The 26,500-nt window shown below is 36.4% G+C and overlaps 1 protein-coding gene across 1 annotated transcript in view; it reads left to right on the plus strand.

Moving 5' to 3' along the window:
• The window catches only part of LOC144960714 (uncharacterized), a 38,317-nt gene that overhangs the window by 4,222 nt on the left and 7,595 nt on the right, over positions 1-26,500 (plus strand). Inside the window, exons 2-6 of the mRNA XM_078894005.1 lie at positions 6,748-6,950; positions 8,659-8,821; positions 17,272-17,367; positions 17,586-17,699; positions 25,178-25,252. Of these exons, the coding sequence (XP_078750131.1) occupies positions 6,748-6,950; positions 8,659-8,821; positions 17,272-17,367; positions 17,586-17,699; positions 25,178-25,252 (651 nt within the window). The remainder of the gene's footprint in view (positions 1-6,747; positions 6,951-8,658; positions 8,822-17,271; positions 17,368-17,585; positions 17,700-25,177; positions 25,253-26,500) is intronic.

Genomic DNA, 26,500 nt, shown 5'->3' on the forward strand with positions numbered 1-26,500 from the left:
ACTTTCTTGCAAAAAAGCTCAACATTTTTGACATCGTCTTGTTCCTATTTTGATAGATGCATCCATCGCTGTAGATTATTAAATTGTTGTAAATGTCAGCTATTAATTTTGCGCATAAGTAGTTGTAGAGACAACTACACAACTCGTTAGCGATGAGACCTCCCTGTCAACTTAGTCCTATAGTAAAGTGCAGAGGCTTGAAACTATGGAGATAACAAAACAGCTTGTAGATCCATTGAGATCAATAAAGAATCTGTTGCTCGTTTAACTTTATCCTTTTCCTTTTCACTCCGAGAAGTCTCCCATTTTTAGCGATGAGAATTCCATGCCATTTCATCAAGATTTACACTTTCTGTTTGACGATTCATCGCATTTGTCTTTTCTTGGCTTAAATAAAGCCACGTTATTCTTTTCAACAAGCTCGTAAAACGGTCGACCAATAGCTGTGACGCCATCCTCGGAGCATTTATCTTTATACGCTTTGTAAATGGCCGTATAAGACCTGAATACGCGTTCCACGTACAATTTATATGTCGATTTCCGGAAATAGTTCGAGGCATAGTTTTGATTTTTTTTCAAAAACTTATCAACACAATGTGTTTTCTGTATCATAGCGTTGGGATCGCTTCTTTTCGTGGCTAGGCGTTGCATCTTTCAGGCACCAGCTCCGAATAGTCCAGTCAGTTAGTGAGAGTGTGTTCAAAAACATTTTGTAGCATACTGATTTCCTCACTCCATTTAATTTGAAAAAAATATTTTTAAACTGATCTTCTCTTAGCAGAACTTTTCGTCGAGCGGATATCGACAAGTGTTTTGATAAAGACGCTATTTCTGTTTTGTGCTTTTCTTCCCAATTCTGTAATTCATTCTAAAAGAAATAAAAAAATACGTTATCCGTCTTCCTCTGTTACTTCGATCCACTTGGTTCCTATTCCATAACAATAACATCTTTCTTTCAATATCTTCGCTTCCTTTTCAACATATTTGCATTTCTTTGATGAATCGTATTTTCTTCCAACATAACATTTTCCGGCTGGTCTTCATTGCCTATCACCAGTATATATTACATTTAATTAGCCGATCAGTTGAGTTTACTATTTGGTCACCTGTCGTATCCAAGTGATTCGTGTTTGAAATGTCTCGTAGTGTCTCCACAACGTCTTCATTGTTAGGTCTATTTGAAGGAGTGACGTTGTTCTCTGTCTTCAATAGAATATTGATGGTGTCATGTGTTGGGAAGGTTGATATCATTTCTGAGTCGTATGGATTGTTTGATCCTAGAAATCAATAAGTAACTTTGACAATATGAAGCCTTTGGAATGATGATTATAATCAGTTTGGTACATATTTATCATCTAGCACATGTAAGCATTTCTGCTTGTATTCTTTATGCACTTTGTATGCATTACGCAAAGACTTATAATCACATTTTAAAACCCAGTTTCCTAGAAGGATAAAGACGTGTGCGGTTAAGATTAAAATACTTGAAATAGCTAGATCAATTTGTCTTCCAAGAATAAAACAAAACAAAAGAAACAGAAAAGAATAAAGCTGAAAGACTACACGTCTTCTATTATTTATGGAAACAAATTGTCAATACCTTGATCAACAGTTTGATGTGAAGTGTTTGACCCAATGCTGTCCGTTAGTTGTTCATTTATTGTGTTGAGGAAGGTTTGTTGAGGTCGATCATTCTGGTCAGTTTGAGCTTGTATTTCAAAGTATGTTTGAGGAACAATAATACAAGCATTCTATCCAATAAAACCAGCATGTTATCGAATGGCTTCTTATCATAGTCATAAGTTATCAAGGCAATGAAATAGATAATCAGAAAATTAAATTAGGTAGGCAATTGATACATGAATATTCGGAACTGTTTCCCTAACGAACTGTTTTATTTTTGACTTTTTTCCTCAGAACTGAATCATTCATTTGTATAACAATGTTACTATAAGTCGTTGAGATTATACATTTTAGATTGGTACATATATTTACCAAGAATAATCTCACTGCACCGAAACCATTTAACTAGTGTTTTATTTTAAAATAAGGATTGATTGAAACATGTTTTATACCCTTTAATAGTATTGTCCGCCTCACCAGTGCAGCTGTTATGTGGTGTAGCCGGTATTGAATATAAATCAAGATCGGTCTATACCATGGCTGAGTTGGAGGTTCCAATCATTAATCTATTTAATTCATGAGAAGGGCTGTCAGGCGATGCTTTTCGTTTTGTCATCTCCACCATCATTCTTCCTCTTTGAAGAGGAAACGTGTTTGATTCTATCTTTTTTTCTTGGATTCTTGGACTTTGAATCAGAGTGATATGACTATGTAAACGCTTGTAGATGTAGTGTCTTTTATATAGTACTGCATCAATAACAAAAGTAGTAAAAGAAATGAAGTGATGCGGTTATCGCTAGAACAAATCTTACCATGTTTTTGTGTGGTAGGAAGGGGTAGGGGTTAAAAAGTGGCACCATGTCAGGATAACATCGACGTGTCATAATGATGACGTCATACACAATCATGCCATCGGCTGATTGTCATGATCATGTCATACACCATCCACCTGTTATCCAATAAATTTCAAGGACAGAATCGTTTCATAATTCTCGACGGCGAGGATATTTTTTTTAAAATAGTGATGGGGGAGAACGGGTGGTCGGGGTATTTTTAAACTAAATCCCTTGTTTCGTACATTGTCTTTGCGATTACAAATGAAGCATCCGGGAAATAATGGGTTTCATTTCCGTTGGCAAAATGTCTTTAGAAATTAATTTTTCAGTAGCTGTGGTATTTATTGCTGCTCAAAATGATTATATTATTTTAATATGCTAGGCCTATAGATGTCAATACAACACTATAAATTATAAAACAAACTATACAAGTTACAATTGTAAGCACGAATGTTACCCACCCTCTCAATACGGTATACTGTCGGGATGAACGGGATCTCGAAATTAAATTTTAAAAATAAAAGCATGAGACAAAGAACTTAGAATATGTTTGCAATTCAAGAAATTGTATTTTCCCCACTATAATGAAAAGAAACGAACCCCGAGTTTGATATGTGTGGCTATAAAATCAACTTCTACCTTCATCCCGACATAATACCACTTGGAAACGATGGGTCACAATTTTATTAACCCACGAAAACTCGTTATACATCATTTACAAGACGTATTTCGATCACTTTACAGAGGATAGCCCAGTACTTATTAACCCACGAAAACCCGTTATTCATCATTTACAAGACGTACTTCGATCACTTTACAGAGGATAGCCCAGTACTTATTAACCCACGAAAACCCGTTATTCATCATTTACAAGACGTATTTCGATCACTTTACAGAGGATAGCCCAGTACTTCTTCGTCTACCTTGAAATCAAAACCAGACGATCAGAGCTCTGAACTAATATCATAGGTTTGATCATCTTGGAACAAAAGAGTAAGAAGGCGCAATTATCTCTTAAGTCGTCATGAGAGCTTTGATCAGCGGATTGGCAAAAACGCTACTTCAGAGGTTTGATCAACGGACCATCGTTGTACTTCTTTATCTACATTCCATCTCAACCTGTATCTTGTAACATTTTATTCACAAATCCTAAAGATCCCCCGATATCTCTAGTTTTTCATTAAAATCCTTAGATCTCCATGACCCCGATTGTAGATCTCCATCAGCATTGAATCACAAAATAGTAAAAATCGACTTCATATAGAAAGCTGTTAATATCTCAACTTATTCGTAGAACAAATGGTTTTGGCTCCAATAGTCCGTTTCATAATTCATATCCAAGAGTAGACATTTCTTTTCCTCAAAAATGTCTGCTATATGGTAATGGTGTTGTGTATGTCTATTCCATATAACCACGACTAAACAAACATGATTTCTACCCTTTGAAAACAGCACAGACTGAGGATTTTGATTATTTGGGCTATATGTAAAATGTTTGCGGTTACTTATTTTAAATTTCAGATGTTTTACAGTATAATGTAATAATGTATTGATCTATAACGATCATTGTTTCAAAATCAGTGGCGCCAGGTTACGTATGCCAATTTATACACTTGTGCGGTTAAGGGGGTTAGCGACACTAAAGGGTCATTCTTTAAAAATTTTATGAAGTATCCTAAACTTCTATGCACAGTCATAATGTATATGTTTGGAAGGATGTTTGCATATATATTTTTTCGAAAACAGTTACCCGTTGCTATGGAAACGACGCCATATTGGAAAATAAACAAAAAATCTTAAATAGTCAAAGGCTTTTTTGTTTATCAACCCATTGCCACAATATTTTGGCCATAGGTAGAAAAAAGGAAAATAAAGAGACTCTAGTAGCCCGATTTGTAATTTTTAAATTAAAAACTTTAAAAATTAAGTTCCAATTTATTACTCGACTATTCCCCTTGAAAAAAGTTACATAATTTCAAATTACTCATAATTTTAGTTTTTTAATCCGGCTCCTAGAGGACCTGCGTATTTGTATGACACTCATTTGTAGAAAGTTTGAAGAAGATTGGTTGAAAACTGAGGGAGGAGAAAGATTTTTAATGACGAAAATGGCAGTATTGAGAAAAACGCAGGGTGTTCGAACACATAGAAATTGAGAGATTTTCCTTTAAATTTTGAAGACTAGACATTATATTTGTAATATGTTGGGTCAGAAAAAAAACTAGGTTAAATAATATTTAAAAAGAAATAGTCAAATCATTTCTTAAGAATGAGTAAGGTGGATAATCAATCATGAGCCTTTCGCATCTCTGTCATCGGAGTGGAACGCCTCATCTGCTTTCACCTGTTCTCGATTTGGGTCTAACCAAAGTTTTCTATCCGAAGCATTTTTTTCTACAATACCTGATTCTCCCCAATGGTGTTAAGATTCATTTGCTGATCTTCTAATCTCCTTAGATCTTGGTTGATCCGGACGGGTAAAGTTGTTACAGGTTTTTCCCTGAATGGGGTTCGACAGTTTTATTTTTTAATTCGCGGTCATTGTATTATTGGCAGGAATGTCCGAATCTCGTATCAGAATTTGACCAAATAGGCCCATCTCTGTTCCAAAATTCCAAGATTGATAATAAAAACTATAATCTAGCAGATAATGTTATTTCACATTTATTTGCTCGTATTACAAAACTATCACGTTTGACATCCGACGGGTTTTGCCATATCAGCACAAAAATATTACAATGTTATGATACGTGTTCACAAAAAGTAGACATTGATGCAATTTAACATTGAGGCAACAATCCTGTCTGTATCATTGTTGAGGTCAGGTATTTAGCAATGACTATGAAAAATGTTTTTTCTATCTCCACTGATTAAATTTTTTTTTGAATTTTGAAAATCCATTCATAAAAAAACAAGTTATGCAGTTTCAAAGGTGTCATTTATTTGGCTGACCCGCAAAGAGGAAAAAAAAACGCGAAAATATGGGACGCTTTTTCGGCAATTTTTTTTCGATCTTTGGTTATCTTGCGTAATGAGTGGATTAAAAGGTTGAAACTTGGGATGGTGTTTTGTAAAATACGGGAAAAGTACTCGTCATATTCATATGAGATTTTACAACCAAAAATAAGAAATGTTCATGTATTACCTTGTCAGCGACAAAACCTCCGCGCCCGGTAGTTTTAGAAATATTTTACTCCAAAGAGTAAAAATCTATTTTTAACAATCTTCCGGTAATTGCACGAGTTTTGTCGCTTGACATAATCTAAAATGACCTTTTTTCTAACTGTGTGCCAACTTCCAGTCAAATTCATCGATAAACAGCGTCGTAATTATTTTTTTTTAAAATAGCATGTACGGAACGGCTTCGTCCCATATTTTGCCGCGAATTTGGGCACTTCGTGAGCGAAAAAGAGGCCCAAAGATTTGTGCGGGATAGTCATTGCTAAGGTATTAGACGCACATGAATTATGTGAATGTTTACGGTAGTAAAATGATTTTTATGAAAACATTAGTATGTGAACTATTATTTTGTAACTTGCTGTACTGTAAACATTTCCATCCGTGCCAGTTTGAATTTGTACATATTACTTTAGATGAATGTTTAAAAGAATTATGGATATAAGATTTGGAGAAAAAAAACGGTTTCTTTCTTTGTGGGTGTATATGTAATAATCATGCAGAAGATTCACTGCATTACAATAATCAGTTATAAACCTATCCACCTTTAATCATATGGTCATGGGTTCGATTCCCGCTTTGAGTGGCACTTAATAGAATCCCTGGAAAAGCTCATTACGTATATTTCCTCAGCGTACTCAGAAGTAGAATAAGAATCTGGCCATCACAAACGTTTTCTCTGTCCGAAACAAACAATATACCCTAACAGGCGTTATGGCTAATCCTTCATGCTAAGTTTCTCCCTTAAGAACTCCGAGGACGATTACTGGACATTGAGTTGTATAGATGCTTTAGGTTTTGTTTGGTTTTGTTTCGTTTTTAAATAAAAAATATATATCATATCATGTTTAAGTAAACACCCACTGAACCTTTCGATTAGAACCAGGCTACGTAAAAATTTACTATAGGTCTTAGAATTGTTAATAAATAGATTGCAATTCGTTCATATAAGGGACCCGAGACTATTCGATTAGAACTAGGCTATGCATAAATTCACTATAGACCATATATATATATATATATATCATGACATCCTGATGTGCATCGCCAGTACGCCCTTCGCGTAGAACCAGTCTGTGTTTACATTTGTATATCTTTGGATTTTTTTCAGGCTCAGCCCTCCGTCTAGAAGTATCTCCTGAATCCTTCAACACGATGGTTACTGACCAACTCGATCTCACCTGTATTTCTAACGGCCCTGCTTGGATCAGATCTATTGTGACACTTGAGATTATGAAGAAGGGAGATCATCCAATTGCAGTGATTAGTTCTAATGGACTTGCTAAGGGAGATAAATGGAAGGGCAATATTGAGGTATGTTACCAAACACATCGAGACATATAAAGTAATGAAAGAAATAATGATAATTATAATAATAATAATAATAATAATAATAATAATAATAAATAATAATAATAATAATAATAATAATAATAATAATGATAATAATAATAATAATAATAATAATAATAATAATAATAATAAATAATAATAATAATATAATAATAATAATAATAATAATAATAATAATAATAATAATATAATAATAATAATAATAATAATAATAATAATAATAATAATAATAAATAATAATAAATAATAATAATAATAATAATAATAATATTAATAATAATAATAATAATAATAATAATAATAATAATAATAATAATAATAAATAATAATAATAATAATAATAATAATAATAATAATAATAATAATAATAATAATGATAATAATAATAATAATAATAATATAATAATAATAATAATAATAATAATAATAATAATAATAATAATAATAATAATAATAATAATAATAATAATAATAATAATAATAATAATAATGATAATAATGTATAATGATGACAATAATGCTAATAATAATAATGATAACAATATTAGCAAGAAGAAGAAGAAGAAGGAGAAGAAGAAGAAGAAGAAGAGAAAAGAAGAAGAAGAAGAAGAAGAAGAAGAAGAAGAAGAAGAAGAAGAAGAAGAAGAAGAAGAAGAAGAAGAAGAAGAAGAGAAGAAGAAGAAGAAGAAGAAGAAGAAGAAGAAGAAGAAGAAGAAGAAGAAGAAGAAGAAGAAGAAGAAGAAGAAGAAGAAGAAGAAGAAGAAGAAGAAGAAGAAGAAGAAGAAGAAGATCCAATCTTGACAGAACTTTAACTGGCAAAGTTGAGAAATAAAACTTAGACGTTTTGATGACGTATATCAAAATAATGAAGTGCACCAAAAAGTCTTGATAGTGAGACATGAATGTTTAAAATAATATGAGGTGATATGAGTAATAGAATAGTGTTGCAGTCAAGGCGTAAATTTATGAGAGAAGTGAGTAACCAAGATTATATCACTCAGGCTGAAAGAAAAGTATTCACTTATTCGAATTGAATTCAAAGAGAAGGCTATTAAAGAAATGGTGATCTAATATCAGAAATTAAAATTTTGCTAAGCCTACAGAGATACAACTGAAGTGAGATGAACTTCGTTCTTGTGTTCATATTACTAAACTAATACTTTAATGAAAAAAGTGTGAATCATTGTTATTTGATAATGAGTGTCAATAAAAAAAATGATATCCCACAAATTCTTAAGCTTAAGCTGTGAGCATTTTTATATAGGGCAATATCAAATAATTTTACAAATGCTCTGTACAAGGTGTCCTAAGACAACAGCAACACCTAGTGTGTAGGACAAGCCACAAAGCCTGTTAGGCGATATTATATTTTTTTCGAACAAAGACAACGCGGTTAACGACCAGATATCCGGTTTACACATGAGTACGGTTAGAGAATGTTAATAAAGAACATTTTTCCACAGACTCAACTATGCACCGCCCAGAGTGGAATGCAAACTCTGGACCTTCCGATCCTACCACTGCACCGTTCAGAGTGGAACGCGAATCCTGGATCTTCCGATCCTACAAAAGGCTGCAATACCACTACACCATGTGGCCGCATATAGTTCAGCCACATATAAAATATTAAGGATGCATGTTCTGACTTTGGCGTTTCTGATATTTTCAGGCTCAAGGTAACCTGACAAAAGATTCTATCAACAATTTTCTCAAATTGACGATCAAAAAACCAGGCGAGGAAGACACTGGAACATACGTCTGTCTTATGTATTATCTTGATGAAAATTTTCAATTCCATGAAATGAAGGCAGAAGTAAACGTAACGGTTGAAAGTAAGTTCTCTCTCTCTATCTTTCTCTATGTATGTAACACTATCTTTATCTCTCACTCACACACACACACACACACACACACACTATCTCTCTCTCTTTCTCTCTCTCTTCTCTCTCTCTCTCTCTCTCTCTCTTCTCTCTCTCTCTTCTTCTCTCTCTCTCTCTCTCTCTCTCTCTCTCTCTCTCTCTCTCTCTCTCTCTCTCTCTCTCTCTCTTTCTCTCTCTCTTTCTCTCTCTAGCTTTATTTCTTTTCTTCAACACCATAATTTCTTCTGTAGAGAAGTGTCCATTTTTTTTCAAATTCTAAAATTATAAGTCTCTTATTCTCACCCATCTTCATGTATCAAATTATTATTATTTCTATTTTTTTTGGTTCAATCTCATGAATGCTAGCCTGGCATTGTTCCATGATTTTTTTAGAGGAAAAAAATCCGTTATACGACAAAGACTGTAACGGTTATCTCAATTTAAAAATTGTTGATTATTTCGTGACAAATTCAACGCATTTGGCAAAGAGTGTGTTAAGACTATCTAGACAATGAGAGGAAATGTATGGATTTACTGAACATATATTTGGACAAGCAAAAACTACTCCACCATCGACACTTCATGACACTTAAGCAGAAAATAGAAATAGTTTTTTTTTCGATATAATTAAGCGGGCTCTATTTCTGTTTTTTTTTTCGTTTATTTTCGTATGTTCAACTGATAGAAAACGTGTTATTTACATATGAAATCAAATGTTTATACCATTGTATATGACGTCAATGACAACTATTCCGTATTTTGTCAGGAATGATGAATTTGGATTTTAGTATCAGGAATGGAAAGGTCCATCTATCTCGACCGTTCTATCTTGCCAAATCTTTGTTGACGTTTTGACGACAATTTGTTGACATTCGACGACAACAATCTTATGCTGATACAAGGAGACTGTTATTTATAGCTTACATAGATGTGTGAAATTCATTTTTATCATCGGTCTTTGAGTAAGGACTTTTACTCACATTAACATATCCGACTCTACTATTGATTGTTATGAAGAATCCAAAAACATGTTGATTATAGTAACTGTGGCGGGTTGTGTGTGTTAATTTGTGGGACCGAGTCCAACCGATAGCTCAATGGTCTGGATTCGAGCTAGTATGCGCGCTATGGCTCTCGTTACCAGCTGCACCACTCAACCTATATCACAAACGGCTCAGGTTTAATCTAGGGGAGATCAAGAATTGCCTTAGGGTCCCTTATAACTTAATTGTATTAATAAAAAGTGAGTCAAGACAATAGTAACGCCCAAATGCAATAATAACAATTCTATACATAAAGTTTAATTAATTAGATTGTTACAGGAAAAGATAGAAAGAATAAGTATTTATTTGTTATCAGGAAGAATAGCTCTAATTGAGTGGATCTAATTTATTATCTATTTATTTAGTTATTTTGATATAATCATCTGTGTCTGTGGAAAATACATTTGAAAATGGTATAAGCCCGTTTGGCTTATCTTTATCCCGTCGGCTTGCTTGACTGAGGCAAATGTATCAGCTAGTTCCAGGGTTGGCGCCTGCTTTGCAGAGTTTTCTGGACATCACAACAGTGTGTTGTAGTTAGGCTGACATCAGGGGTTTACCGCTGTTCAAGGACTGGGATGCAGGGATTCGGCACAACTGGGTGCTCCAATGACACGGAAAGGGACCAGGAAAATGGCCAGGAATCAGGATCAGGACAAGGACCTTCAATTTAAGAGTTAAAACAACAAGGTCTTAGAACCAATCGAGTTTGTCTTTCGCCACCGAATCGTCCTTGAGCGACACATCATAATAGCCTTTATTTGCCGACAAAGGCAAGGGGAAGCAGTAACTTCATGATAATGGGAATTAGTATATGGTTTAAACATCAACTGACAGTCGAGCTATCTTACATGATGAGAATTTAACAGGGTTGTGTCCCTGGTATTTTTTTATTTATTTTTATTAATTATAATTGAGGTTATGATGCGTGGCCGGCGATTGGCGGTGGGGTACAGACATTCAAGCAATATACATATTGAATATAAATGAAATAATAACATAGATCATAAACAACTGTTAACTATAAAATAAGATCCATATAGATATGGTTTTGTACAGGTATTCCAACTTACGAACATCCATGGAATAGCACAATTAAAATATATACACAACTATAATAGTAATGCTAGATTAAATTGAATTCAGAGTAATATCTCGTTCCACTTTGAATGTTAACCAATAATTCATTTTACCTCCAGCCGAGATAGACAAACTTTTACAAGTTTGAAATTGGAGAGATAGCTCTTTTCTCGTGGGCTTCTTAGCGTGTGTGTGATCAGATTCAGATATGAATTTGGTTTTGTGAAACGAAAATAGCCAATCAGAAGAATTTCCTGTTTTAGATAGCCAATGATATCCCGATGCGTTGGTAAGAAAGAATAACGGATAGATAATTACCGGAGAGCTAGACCTTAATTGTAATTTTAGCTACTCTTGAACGAGACAAGGACCTCAGGGCATATGCACGATGGCGACTTGTTTGGAAAGGGTAATTAGCAGGTGGCATGAATACAATGGGCAGACAATTTGAACAGGTAAATAAGCCTTAAGCTGAAAGTGAATGTTCCGTTATACAATGGAAATGTTTACCACCTAACGACCAAAATTTCCGTTAGAAAGATTTGGAGCTTTATTGGAGAAAGACTGTCCGTGTTTGGTTATCTTACTGGAGGAGTTAATCAATTATATGTCTCGTCCACTAGGTTTGAAGTGGTTTTGAAACGAGACGCTGACGAATGATAAAGAAATCACGCAGTGAAAGAAAATCGCTCGTCACATTCTCCCCCTCTTGAAAAATCTCCTTGTGAGATTAAAATTAAGTCTCGTTTAAAATCATCTGAGAATTGTGGACAATAAGATAGTACTGCAGGTACAGTTATGTTGTTGTGACGTCATCGGATACCGGATGGCGACTTAAGAAGTCGGCTCCATGGTTATCAGTGCCTTTGATGAATTCCACATGGAACGAAAATTGCTGTAGCATTAGCGACCAACGCATGAGTTTAGCGTTTAATTGTTGAGCTGTGGCCAGAAATAGAAGCGGCTGATTGTCGCATTGAACAGTGAAGTGGCGTCCATAAAGGTATATTTGGTATTTTTGTATGGCCCATACCAGGGCAAGACATTCCTGCTCCACTGTTGAGTATCTTTGTTCCGCAGGCGATAATTTTCTACCTGCGTAAGCAACAGGGTGTAGGACTGTGGGGTCATCGAGGTCAGGTTGAAGTAACGATGAGCCTATTTCAATTTTACTTGCGTCTGTCCTCAGAATGAAAGGTTGGTTGGTGTCAGGTAAGCGCAGCACGGGTAGTGACGTCAGAGTCTTTTTTATAGCGTAGAAATCGTCCTCGCAGTGTGAAGCGTTCCTGGTTTGTCCAACATTTTTAAATTCAGGAGTTATTGTTCCTCCCTGATTTCGTTGCTTGGCAACATAATGATTCCTTATCTTGGCATCATTTTGATTTCTTTTCTTGGTATCATGTTGATTCCATATCTTTGATACATTTGGATTCTGTTTCTTGGCCTCATTTTGATCCAGATTGTATGAAACATTTTTGCTGCGTTTCCTGGTATCATTCTGACTCCAAATTCGTGAAACCTTGTGAGTCCATTTCCATGTATCATCTTTATTCCATCGCTTGAGATCATTTTTATTCCGTCTCTTTGTGCGTGAATAATGTCTCGTGATGTTTGCGCCCGTGCTTTGAACGGGAGCGTTTACAGTCCTAATCGAACCTAAGGTTACTGGAGCTGTGTTTGTTTGATCTGGTTTCCATTGGCATTTTTGACATGACTTTATATGGCTCTTGATGTCATCCGAAATACCAGGCCAGAAATAGTGGGCTGAGATGCGCTCCGTTGTGGCAGCGATTCCCACATGTCCTTTGAAAGGTATGTTGTGTCCCATGTCTAGAATCTGTCGGCGATGTGTAGAGGGGACGACGAGCTGATGGCGTCTTTTGCCAGAAACTCTGTATAACAACTCTTGTTGTATTATGAAATCTCCCTTTTTATTCTTGTCACTAGCTTCCGTCACTTTGGCGAAGTAGCGTGAGAGAGTAGTGTCCTCGGTCTGTGCCTTCTTCATTTCCTTTGGTCCAGGATTTTGTGATAACGGCGGCATATTCCGTTGATCTTGTGCTCTTGTCCTTATGTGACAGGCGTGAAATGGGTGTTTGGGCGTTCCGAGAAATACGTATTTGCATCCAAGGATGAGAGGGTGAGTAGGTGCGTCTAGCACTCCTGCAGGTATAGTTCCTACTACGTATGGAGAGGTTATTTCGATATTGGCTATCGGAAGTTGCAGAGATGGGCTGTCTGTAGTGGCGCATTGAATCTCGATAATCTCGCCTGTGAATTGGTCCGGCCGAACCAGGTCTCGTGCTACGACCGCGTGATAGTCTAATCCCGTGTCGTAGAGAACGGTCACATTCTGTCCATTTACTTTGACTGTGTCAATGACTGGAGGGTGATTCGAAGATTCTTTTGTTTTATGAAGTGGGTGGTTCCCAACTGTGCGACCTACATTTACACTGACAGGTTTTCCCTTTTGATGGCCGTTACGTTTGTTGTCGCGACGGCATTCCTCTGTCAAATGTCCCTTCATATTACAGTTCTTGCAGTATACGTGTTGTTTGTGTTGTGTTGTGTTACTTCTTTCGTATTGGTTATTGTTATTCTTCTTTTCATATGGTGGTGGAGATGTAGCTCTATCTTCATGTGAGGTGGATGGGTTTTGAATCCGGTGTTGTCTCCTTTCTGTGAGGTGATTTTCTTGCGCTGTTGCAAACCGGTCAGCACATGTTACTATATCGTCCAGTTTATGAGCGCCTTGCTCATCGACAAAACGACGGACATCCAGGGGCATTGCATCTCTCAGCTGTTCCACCATGATAAGCTGGTTTAATCCCTCATAGGTGTCTGGGTTGCCAGATAGTTTCAACCATTGTTGGAGGCTGAGTTGTAGATGATCTGCCAACTGGTGGTATGTTTCATGCCTGTCCTTCTTTAATGTTCGGAATCTTCTACGATAGGATTCTGCGCTGACATCAAAGTGTCTCAATAGGGATGACTTTAACTCCTGAAAGTTATTTTTGTTGTCCTGTGTCAGGCGAGTATATACATCATAGGCTTTGCCCTTGAGATGCTGAGACGCTTTGAGTGCCCATTTGTCCTCCGGAAGATCATATGAGATCGCTAACTCCTGGAATCGCGTTAACCATTGATCAATCCCTTCAATGTGTGGGTTGAAAGTTTCTACCGGGAACGACATGACTTTATCAATGCTGCCATTGCCCTGACTGGATGGAATTGGGCTATGGGTAGAGAGTCGGTTTTCTGCCATGTCTCTTGTTAACGACATTTCAATTTCTTTCTGGCGGGTGCGTTGAAGTTCCAGTTCGAGATCTTTATTTTTCAATAATTGCTCATGTTTCCGCTTTTCCTCTTCCTCTAATCTAGCACGCTTCTCTTCCTCTTCTAATCTAGTAATCTCCCTTTCTGCGTTTTCAGTGACATAGGCAGATAACTGTTCACCAGAAAGGCCCAATTCTTTTCCTAACTGGATAAACTCGCGTCTAATTGTAACACCAGTAGCCATGGCTGATTAATTACAGATTGAACAACTGCAGAAGGTGAATTAGGATGATGCGATAGGTGGAAGGAGGAGTAGAGCAGAAAGTTAACAAATAGAACTTTGCCAGTAAGGGTTAAATATGAATGAAGACAATAGTGAAGTAAGTCACAACACACTGTTGAAAAGTGCAAGGTTTCGCTAAGCCAAATTTCAATATATGACACACACAGTGACACAATACTTAGAAAGAGTAGTTATTGCCTGGGGCTTAATTTGGCGTGCTCGGGTCAATAGAGAGATAATACTATTACCGTTACACGTGTAAACAACAACTTGCAAGGTGACCTAACGAAGTTGGAGTGACTGTAATTTTTAATTAAGATTTGTTTAACTTAATTTTTGAAGGGGGGGGGGGTTACTCTCGGAAAGGGGGGGGGGGGGGTATTCTCGGCTGAAGGTCCAGAATTTATGGCAACAATGGCATAAAAAAGTGGCAATGAAATAACAATTTATGTTTTGTAAACTGCTTTAAAATTACGTTGCCTAATTATGCATAATTAAAATAACATGGTTGTCATAATCATAATCATAAATCAGTGTTAGTAAACTAATAATAGATTAGTGAAAATATAGAAAAATGGGCATGTTCCAATTTCAAATGTAACCACAGTGACTTTCGATAATAAATAAGATTTCTTCCCTATGATATTTGTAATTAATTAATCAAATGACTTATTGATTGGTTTGATTTAAGGTAGATTTACGAGCCCCCAATGTAATAGAATGCTACTGTTAAATTGAGATAGTAGCAGAAGTAAAGAATGGGTGTTTAAATATTATATCTAGATTAATGACTCACATATTATATAATATTAAAGATTCATAATCCCGGACGAGCCCCCATTTTGTGGCGGGTTGTGTGTGTTAATTTGTGGGATCGAGTCCAACCGATAGCTCAATGGTCTGGATTCGAGCTAGTATGCGCGCTATGGCTCTCGTTACCAGCTGCACCACTCAACCTATATCACAAACGGCTCAGGTTTAATCTAGGGGAGATCAAGAATTGCCTTAGGGTCCCTTATAACTTAATTGTATTAATAAAAAGTGAGTCAAGACAATAGTAACGCCCAAATGCAATAATAACAATTCTATACATAAAGTTTAATTAATTAGATTGTTACAGGAAAAGATAGAAAGAATAAGTATTTATTTGTTATCAGGAAGAATAGCTCTAATTGAGTGGATCTAATTTATTATCTATTTATTTAGTTATTTTGATATAATCATCTGTGTCTGTGGAAAATACATTTGAAAATGGTATAAGCCCGTTTGGCTTATCTTTATCCCGTCGGCTTGCTTGACTGAGGCAAATGTATCAGCTAGTTCCAGGGTTGGCGCCTGCTTTGCAGAGTTTTCTGGACATCACAACAGTGTGTTGTAGTTAGGCTGACATCAGGGGTTTACCGCTGTTCAAGGACTGGGATGCAGGGATTCGGCACAACTGGGTGCTCCAATGACACGGAAAGGGACCAGGAAAATGGCCAGGAATCAGGATCAGGACAAGGACCTTCAATTTAAGAGTTAAAACAACAAGGTCTTAGAACCAATCGAGTTTGTCTTTCGCCACCGAATCGTCCTTGAGCGACACATCATAATAGCCTTTATTTGCCGACAAAGGCAAGGGGAAGCAGTAACTTCATGATAATGGGAATTAGTATATGGTTTAAACATCAACTGACAGTCGAGCTATCTTACATGATGAGAATTTAACAGGGTTGTGTCCCTGGTATTTTTTTATTTATTTTTATTAATTATAATTGAGGTTATGATGTGTGGCCTGCGATTGGCGGTGGGGTACAGACATTCAAGCAATATACATATTGAATATAAATGAAATAATAACATAGATCATAAACAACTGTTAACTATAAAATAAGATCCATATAGATATGGTTTTGTACAGGTATTCCAACTTACGAACATCCATGGAATAGCACAATTAAAATATATACACAACTATAATAGTAATGCTAGATTAAATTGAATTCAGAGTAATATCTCGTTCCACTTTGAATGTTAACCAATAATTCATTTTACCTCCAGCCGAGATAGACAAACTTTTACAAGTTTGAAATTGGAGAGATAGCTCTTTTCTCGTGGGCTTCTTAGCGTGTGTGTGATCAGATTCAGATATGAATTTGGTTTTGTGAAACGAAAATAGCCAATCAGAAGAATTTCCTGTTTTAGATAGCCAATGATATCCCGATGCGTTGGTAAGAAAGAATAACGGATAGATAATTACCGGAGAGCTAGACCTTAATTGTAATTTTAGCTACTCTTGAACGAGACAAGGACCTCAGGGCATATGCACGATGGCGACTTGTTTGGAATGGGTAATTAGCAGGTGGCATGAATACAATGGGCAGACAATTTGAACAGGTAAATAAGCCTTAAGCTGAAAGTGAATGTTCCGTTATACAATGGAAATGTTTACCACCTAACGACCAAAATTTCCGTTAGAAAGATTTGGAGCTTTATTGGAGAAAGACTGTCCATGTTTGGTTATCTTACTGGAGGAGTTAATCAATTATATGTCTCGTCCACTAGGTTTGAAGTGGTTTTGAAACGAGACGCTGACGAATGATAAAGAAATCACGCAGTGAAAGAAAATCGCTCGTCACAGTAACAACAAAAAATTGCTAGAATAACCGACCCTAGTTTGTTCCACATAAACTTTATAATTACATGACTTTCTTATAATTTGTAAAACAGTTTATCTATCAATCATTTGTAATTTTTTACAGATGAGGATATCACTGTAATTGTTAAATATTTGTTAGAGAAAATAACAACATTGGAAAAAAACGGCCAAGAAAAAGAGAAAAGCATGCAGGAAGAAGGTATGTATATCTATTAAGACTAACTCAAATGATGGATAAGATATTTAACATGTTATTTCATTCATATTAATACCCAACTATATCACATTGTAATTTATTTTATCATAAAATTTCATATGTTAAGACTGATAACTTTCATAGAACATAACAACTAGTATACAGTAGGTACATCATGGAACAAAATCGTTCACACACGAAACTATATTTCCTTATTTCAGTCACCAAGCTCAAAGAGACAATTTCCACTCAGAAAGTTAAACTGGCCGAGCAGGACACAAGATTGATGGAGCAGGAGAAAAAACTAAAGGAGCAGAAGAACGAAACTGAAAAAGGTGAGATATTTCTAGAAAGTAAATTGCATTTGATCTGCCTAATAAAATCATCTTTTCTCCACAGATGAAATCAATTCATCCATAATTTGCTTTGTCATCAAATCTACTTCTGCTAAAAAGAAAAATCGGTTTTATTCTCAGTTCATGAATCATTTCAAAACAACAAAAATGTATATTAAACTTTGATTTTATTTAGTTGGTTGTCTTTATAAATGGATTAATTTTATACACGATTTGGAATTTCAGAATTGCCCTCTAATATCCTCACGTGTAACAAGTTAGTGCTATAACTATTATGCTCATTGTTAAAGTATGAAGTTGTTAGAAATATATTGTATTGTCCAGTGCAGAGTGCTTGTTTTATTTCTATTCAATGTCAAATCTTAAATTGACAAAGGAGATGCATTGCAGTTTTGTACATTTTATAATATCTTACGATAAATTACACGTTTATTTCTTAACAATCATTGTGAAATCATTTCTCATTTTAAAAACTCTAATAGTCCTTTTATCTTCCAAAAAAATTAATTTGATAAACATTAGATTATTTAGATTTACATTGTAAATGTGTAAATTTGACATTTTCTATTGAATCTTTATAGGTCCATATAAAATTGACACATCCTATAGAGTGACACAATATATACCACAGTGATTCATCTTAAATTGACACTTGTTATACAATGGTATACCAAAGAATAAAAGAACTATCAGGGAAAAGGAAAAGCAAAGCAGCAGGAAGTTGTATCCAAAACAAACAAGGAGAACTGCTATTTGAAGAACAACATATAGAAAGCCGATGGGTAGAATACATAGGCGAACTGTACAATGATCCAAATAGAAATGAACCACCACTGAAATTCAAAGAACCATTAAGTGGACCAAACATCACCAAAAGTGAAATTGAACATACCATGGAACGAATGAGGGATGGCAAAGCAACAGGCCCTGATGAAATATATGTAGAGGTATTAAAAAGCCTGGGAGATCTAGCAAGTGATGAACTTCACATATTATTCAACAATATATACAACACTGGGAAAATTCCAGAAGATCTCTGTAACTCTATTTTCATAGCAATACCAAAGAAAGCAGGTGCAGTCAGATGCGAAAATTTTAGAACTATAAGTTTAATAAGCCACTTCAACAAAATACTGTTGCGTATAATTATCATCAGGCTAAGGAATAAGATTAACCCCTAAATCGCAGAAGAACAATATGGATTCCAACCTGACAGAGGGACAAGGAACGCAATATACCTCCTCCGTGTTTTAAGTGAAAGAGCTATACAGGTTCAGACCCCACTATACCTCTGTTTTGTCGACTACAAAAAAGCTTTTGATAGAGTACGCCACGAAGAAATACTAAAACAACTGCACTCCATTGGCGTTGATGAGAAAGACCTCAGACTCATGCAAACATTATACTACACCCAGCAGGCATCTATCAAAATCGGAAACTCTACAGGAAATTCCATTCCTATTAAGAAAGGAGTCCGTCAAGGGTGTGTTGCCTCACCAGATCTGTTTAATCTATACCAAGAAACAATTATGAGGGGCATAACTAATATGGAGGGAATAAAAGTAGGAGGTCACAACATAAATAATATAAGATACGCAGACGATACGGTACTCATTGCAACATCAGAAATCCAACTTCAAAAGATTGTTGACAAAGTGGTAGTAGATAGTGAAGCCAAGGGAATGCAAGTGAATATCACCAAAACGGAATGCATGGTAATACAGAAAAACCCCGAAAACAACAACACCTGCAATATAACGATTCACGGCGAGCAACTTACCAACGTAGAAAGTTTAAATACCTAGGTTCAATAGTGACAACAGATGGAAGATGTAACCGAGACATACGAGCAAGAATAACTCAAGCCAAACAGGCCTTCATGGACCTGGGAAACATTTTGAAAAACAAACAGATGTCGTTCGGGATTAGATTCAGAGTCTTGAAGTGCTACGTGTGGCCAATCTTGTTATACGGATGCGAAAGCTGGACTACAAATGCAGAAACACAAAAGAACATTGAAGCTTTTGAAATGTGGTGTTTGAGAAGGATGCAGAGAATATCGTATACTGTACACAAAACGAACGAAGAAGTGCTAAAACAAACATACCAACAAAGGAAACTAATGCCCTTAATAGCGGATCGACAACTATCCTTTTTCGGACACATAGTAAGGAAAGATAAGAAGGAATACCTGGCAAGTTGTGGAAAAATACCTGGTAAACGCGCCCGGGGGAGATAAAGAAAAACATTCAGAGACCAACTGAAGGGCTTCACCAACCTAACAATCCAAGAGCTGTTTGAAAAAGAGAGACAGGGAGGAATGGAGAGAGATAATTCATGCAGTATCCGAAGCCTGGACCAGGCATGGAACCTAGAAGAAGAAGAATACAATGGTGCAAAGTAGATCTCTCTATATATTTACACAATGATTCATTTAAAATAGGCAATATTGGTAACATTGTACAATAGATATTATTTACAGCATAACACCAATTCATCTAAATTAGACATTGTCTGTACAATGGTACAATTGTAGCATCTACTTTACTGGAAACAACAAACAATGAAAGCAATGTGTAGTGAATTTTATAAATTTAATGAGTTCTCTCTTGTTTGCGTTTTGTCTGATCTGGTGTGTAGAGTAGTCTTGCAGTCAGCAGTATGTGGTAAGCCTTCGTAGTTCGTAGGAAACGTAGATCGCCACACATGCCCTCCCTCCCCCCCCCCTCCCCCAAACACGGACTAGTCATCTTCGTAGTACCGAGGTCGTTTAATGGTACGTCCTGAGCGAGATAGCTTCTTAGTAGGCACTACGTTAGTATCGTCAGAAGCAGTACGGGAGTTTTGTATGTTTCTGTTCGATAACTTTCTGTTCGTATTCGGTGGGCGTCCACGACGAGGTGGGGTGGCAAGGGAAACTGGTTGCGTAGAATCGACAAATGCAGCTTTAAGTCGGTCGATCGAAATCCGTTCTGCTTTGCCACCAACATCGATCAGGAATTGTTTATCTCCAGGGGTTATGACAACATAGGGACCTGTATACGGCTTCTGAAGGGGTCCTCGGTGGGTGTCAACAGGGATGTAAACATATTTTGCTGACATCAAGTTCTTGGGTAAATTTGTTTGATGATAGCCGTGATGATGTGTTGGCTGTGGTGAATGAAGGGACACGTTTTGCCGAAAGGTTGCCAAAAAGTCTTTAGCGTGGAAGTCTGAAGGATGGTCAGGTATAAACTCTCCAGGGATTGTTAAAGGTTCTCCGTATACTAATTCAGCTGAAGAATGACCGATATCATCCTTAGGTGCAGTTCTTAAACCAAGCAGAACCCAAGGTAGCTCATCCACCCAATTTGGAGTTATTAGACGAGCTTTGAGGGATGATTTCAAGGACCGATGAAACCGTTCAATCATGCCGTTGGACTGAGGGTGATACGCAGTTGTGTGATGAATCTGCACACCAAGTTGACTGGCCATCTGTTTCCATAGCGTGGATGTAAATTGTGAGCCCCTGTCAGAAGTTATATCAACAGGAATACCAAACCGCGAGATCCAATTGGAGATCAGGGCTTTTCCCTTGACTGAGGTAATGGTCCAACGAGGTCAATGTTTATATGTGAGAATCGCTTTCCTGGGACATGGAATGTTTCTCTCGGTGCTCGTATATGTTTTTGAATTTTCGAAGATTGGCAGTTGTGACATTGCTTAACCCATGCTGACAATTCTTTCTTAAGACCATGCCAGATAAACTTCTTGATGATAAGTCTGACTGTGGCCTTAACTCCAGGATGACTCATATTGTGAATAATTTCGAAAACTGGTCTTCTGAAGTCGGTAGGAACGATAGGTCTTGGGTAGCCAGTTGAGATGTCACAAATTAACTCTGGACCCGAGTCAACGGATGTTCTGACGATTTTGAGGCTTGTTAATGCAGTTTTGTAAGCCTGTATGTCAATGCTATTTTTTTGGGATTCCGCCATAGCTTGATAGTCGATGCCAATTGAGACTGAGTTTGTAACTGCTCTTGAGAGACAATCTGCGACAGTGTTGTTTTTTCCCGAAATGTGTCGGATGTCAGTTGTGAACTCGGATATGGCAGATAAGTGCCTTTCTTGACGAGCTGACCATGGTTCAGTTGATTTGGACATGGCATGGATTAATGGTTTATGGTCAGTAAAAATAGCGAATTGTCTCCCTTCAATGATGAAACGGAAATGACGGATGGCAAAGTGAATGCCAAGCAACTCCCTATCAAAGGTACTGTATTTCTGTTCAGGTTTACGTAAATGCCTGCTGAAAAATGCCAATGGTTCCCAATTACCTTGATGATTAAGTTGTTCAAGGACAGCGCCCACAGCTTGGTCGGAGGCGTCAGACGTTAAAGCGAGGGGTGAGTTCAAGCAAGGATGGGCTAACATTGTAGCGTTACTTAGTGCATTTTTACCGTCAGTAAATGCTTTCAACATTTCTTGCGTCCACGTAAGTGCTTGACGTTGTTTTTTGACTTTCAAAGCACTATATAGGGGTCGAAGTATTTCAGCTAGTCTCGGAATGAAACGATGGTAAAAATTCAACATCCCGAGGAAGTCTTGAAGTGACTTGATGGTTTTTGGTTGTGGAAATTGTTTAACAGCCTCAATTTTTGTCGCCATTGGGACAGATCCAGAATGCGAGATTTGATGGCCAAGGAAGTTAAGAGATCTCAAACCGAAAAGACATTTCTCAAGACGGATAACGAGGCCTTGGTTTCTAAGTCTTTCGAATACGATTTTGAGATGTTCCATGTGTTCTGCCTCAGTTGAACTTGCAACCAGAATGTCGTCTAAATAACAAAATACGCAGTCTAAATCTTGTAAAATGGAGTGCATTAAACGTTGGAATGCTTGTGCTGCATTTTTTAAATCCAAATGGCATTCTTAAGAACTCCCAAAGGCCGAAAGGGGTTATCACTGACGTTTTTGGGACGTCTTCTGGAGCGACTGGAATTTGGTGGTATCCTCTGACAAGGTCGATCTTCGAGAAGATGATCTTACCGTCTAAGTTTGCTGTAAAATCATGAATGTGTGGGACAGGATATCGATCTGGTATAGTAGCATCGTTAAGGCGACAAAAATCTCCGCAGGGATGCATTGTGCCATCAGCCTTGGGGACCATGTGTCATGGTTTTTGATTTTTGAATTATGCCCATTGTCTCCATTTCCAAAAATTATTTTTTGCACACAAGAGTTTTTCTGGAGCCAGGCGACGAGCACGTGCGAATACTGGGCGACCTTTGGTTGTAATGAAATGTTGCACGCCATGTTTCACAGTTGCCGTTGAAAATGTTGGTTGAAGTAGTTATGGATAGTTATTCAATAATTTTCTGAATGTCTTGCAGTTCGGCTCGAGAGGTGAGAGTTCGGCGTTTGCGCAAACTGAACTTACTGAACAAGGTACGTGCGAAAACGTTTCAGCGTCGATAAGGCGTCGACCACGAATATCCACAAGCAGATTATGATGACGTAGAAAATATGCACCAAGTAGGGGACGCTTGACATCAGCTTTGATAAGTCGTGCATTGAATGAACGCGATCCAATACGTATGTTAGTTTCGAAGCATCCGTATGTTTTTATTGTAGAACCATTAGCAGCTTGTAATGCGAGATTAGAGGAACCCAAGCTTTTGTCTGGTGCAGAAACGGGTGTGACAGATACTTGAGCTCCAGTATCTACTAAAAATCGTCGGTTTGAATTTTCATCGACGACGATGAGTTGGAGGTTTTTTGATGTGGGCGCGTTGGCTGAGTAAGAATCCGGGTCGACAGCAGAATTTACTGTTGACCCGGCTTGGCGTTTCCCTGGTTATTCTTGTTTTTTTGAATGGATTGAAGAGTTTGCATGTTTGTGCACATCGACGTGCATTTGAACCAAACCGTTGATGGTACCAGCAGAGGGAATCTATTTCACTGGTCATGGTTGGTGTGTCAACTTCACAAGTAGTATGAGAAATTGAAAAGGAGTTAGAGTTTGAGTGAGCAGCGTAGAAAAAATTGTCAGCGTCTCTGGCAAGTGCCCTGTAATCATCCAGGTTGGACGAGTTTGCTAATGGAAGTCTGATGTTTGCTGGAAGTTGTCTTAAGAATAACTGTTATAATATATTTAATATATATATATATTATATATATATTATATATATATAATATATATATATTTTATATATATATATATATATTTATTAATATATTATAGAGTGTGATTGTTGAAGACTACGCTCACATATAAATGAAAGTCATCATACTGGCTAATATGTCACCTAATGAGACTAGAGGGGTAGACGTCGATACACAACTTTGATGAGCAACACAAACTTTACATTAAGCTAAATTCTTGCGACTATGATAATGAATATACATCAATATTTTGTGATTTATAAAACACATTTGAATAAGATAACTATTTTCCCTTCGTAAAAATATTGACGGTTATCCTACATTTGGAAATGGTAGGGTTAAATGTAATAAAATCTATAATTTCTTTTAGAACCTCTCGTCATGAATGGATTTGCATGAAGATTTGGAGAGAACCAAAATCAATTATAAAAGATTTCATAGAAAACACTTAGACAACACACATATCTATATATAAACTAGTTCCTTTTCATAATGTAAAACTGTTTCTAATATGACTATACAGATATTGTAGAGTATATTATTGTGTGCCATTGGTCAAAGTAAACTCATAGATTATTTAAGATTCCTGGCACTGGCTAATATATCAACAAAAGAGGCTAGATTGTTAGATAAAGGAAGAAATAGACATCTATGACAAACGTCTATCTCAACATTGTGATGTTTCCTTTAAAATAATGCACAATAATAATGTATCATTGTACGTCTGGAAACCACACAATACGGTGATATATTTTACTGTATTTTTGGGGATAATCACTTGTATTCAACAATCATATATTATACTATATCAATACAGCGTTTGAAACATACACAATATCACAATATAATGATGCATCTTGTTATACAATGATAGAGTTTCGATTTTAATGATTTAATCTATGGCATTACCAAAGGTAAATTTCTAGAAATGGATAGATATAGTTCATTTTTTCCTATCTAATCTTTTTTAATGGAGCTTTTGCAATCTATCAAATAAAGTTATATAGTGAAAAACATGTGTGAATCTTAAGCTCTCTCTTTGCATATCAAGATTTTTATACTGATATGTCATACAGAATCAACTCGCAAACTGAATATTTCAACAAAAATTAAAAGTCAACAGTAGCTACGTGTAATATTATATACAACTTTGCTGAGAAGAGCAAGTTTTACAAAATTATGTTTCGTTTTTAAAATATCTGAACAGGAAAACTATTTTATGTATTGTATAAGTTGACCATTTTCCAATATTAATATGGAAGGATTGACATTAAATTTAAAATAAAAGAACTTTAATTTTTCTTTCCACAGTCTCATCCAGATTTGATTTGTTGGGAGATATGGAAAAGAAGAAGACTAAATCTATAAAAGATTCTATAGACAAAGGTAACGCATAGTAAAAACACACATGATTATATTTTTTAAAAGTCAATTCACTGTTATTTCAAGTCAAATCAATTATACTATAAAAATGCAGATATCTAAGAGTATCTTGTAACGAATCGGGCGCTCCCAGAGGACCGTTAGAGCCAAGTACCCGGAGACGTCACAAAGAGAAACGAATAGACTAGGAGAATAGAAGGAGAGAACTCGTACATAAGTTCCCTCGGTGTGGAAGATCAAGCCACTGTACTGGGCCGAGCCTGATCAGAGGGAAGAGAAAGACGGTCCAAGTTTCACGGTCAGACAATGGTAACAATAAATTGAAGGAAACCAAGATTTACAAACACGATGCATGTTATACAGAAACTAAATTACATGTATAACACAAATATGAACGACACAACTCTACTTATCTTTCATCCTTCTTGTTTCCTTCCTGACAACCACTAAACGAACATAATATAAAACAGAACAGCTGGAATGGCGGTATTCTCTACAGCTCGTCGAAACTTAAAAGAATTCCCTCTGATTTCCCGCGCTTCGCTTATTTACCACCAGGTTCGAACCCTGCTTGGCTAAAGAAGTGTTCAAAATCCTAGCAACTCATGGAAGGTAGGGTCCACTCCGAGCTCCTTTGGGTTATATCTTAGCAACCATTGCCATTCAAATTCTATCTTTCACATCTGCGGTGCTGGTCAACGAACGACCTCAAATTGAAAACACCCCGTTGTCGAGTGAAGGCTGGTGAACGCGCCTTTCAACATTCTGGTCCAAGGTTGTGGAATTTACTACCACTAGAGATACGTTCTTCGTCTTCACTAGAGGAATTCAAGGATCGATTGAAGACATTCTTATTCCGACAGGCTTTCTTTTGATTATGTGTATAATAATGTTGTTCGTGTACTGTGTTAGGGCTTAATGATTAAGTTAATCTATGTTATGCACACAGAGCCCTCTTGATGAAGGGATGTTTGGCGCTCTATAAATCTATACCATTATTATTATTATTATTATTATTATTATCTTCGGTGTGCAACACTCCCAAGTATCTGAATGAGGTGACTTGCTTTAGGTTTTCACCATTGAAATTGATTCTCATCTAAGGGTTGTCTAGGCTCTTCCCTAGAATATGTGACTTTTCGAATTTGATCTCCATCCCGTATGTACAATCTCTTTATAATAGAAACAGCTCAATTTTTTTTAATACAGGAACGATATTTCTTCGAATTTTGTGATTTATGAAGCATATTT

The sequence above is a fragment of the Berghia stephanieae genome, chromosome 15, assembly GCF_034508935.2.
Source record: "Berghia stephanieae isolate SIO BIC M18660-M18661 chromosome 15, UCSD_Bste_1.3, whole genome shotgun sequence".
Lineage (NCBI taxonomy): Eukaryota > Metazoa > Mollusca > Gastropoda > Nudibranchia > Aeolidiidae > Berghia > Berghia stephanieae.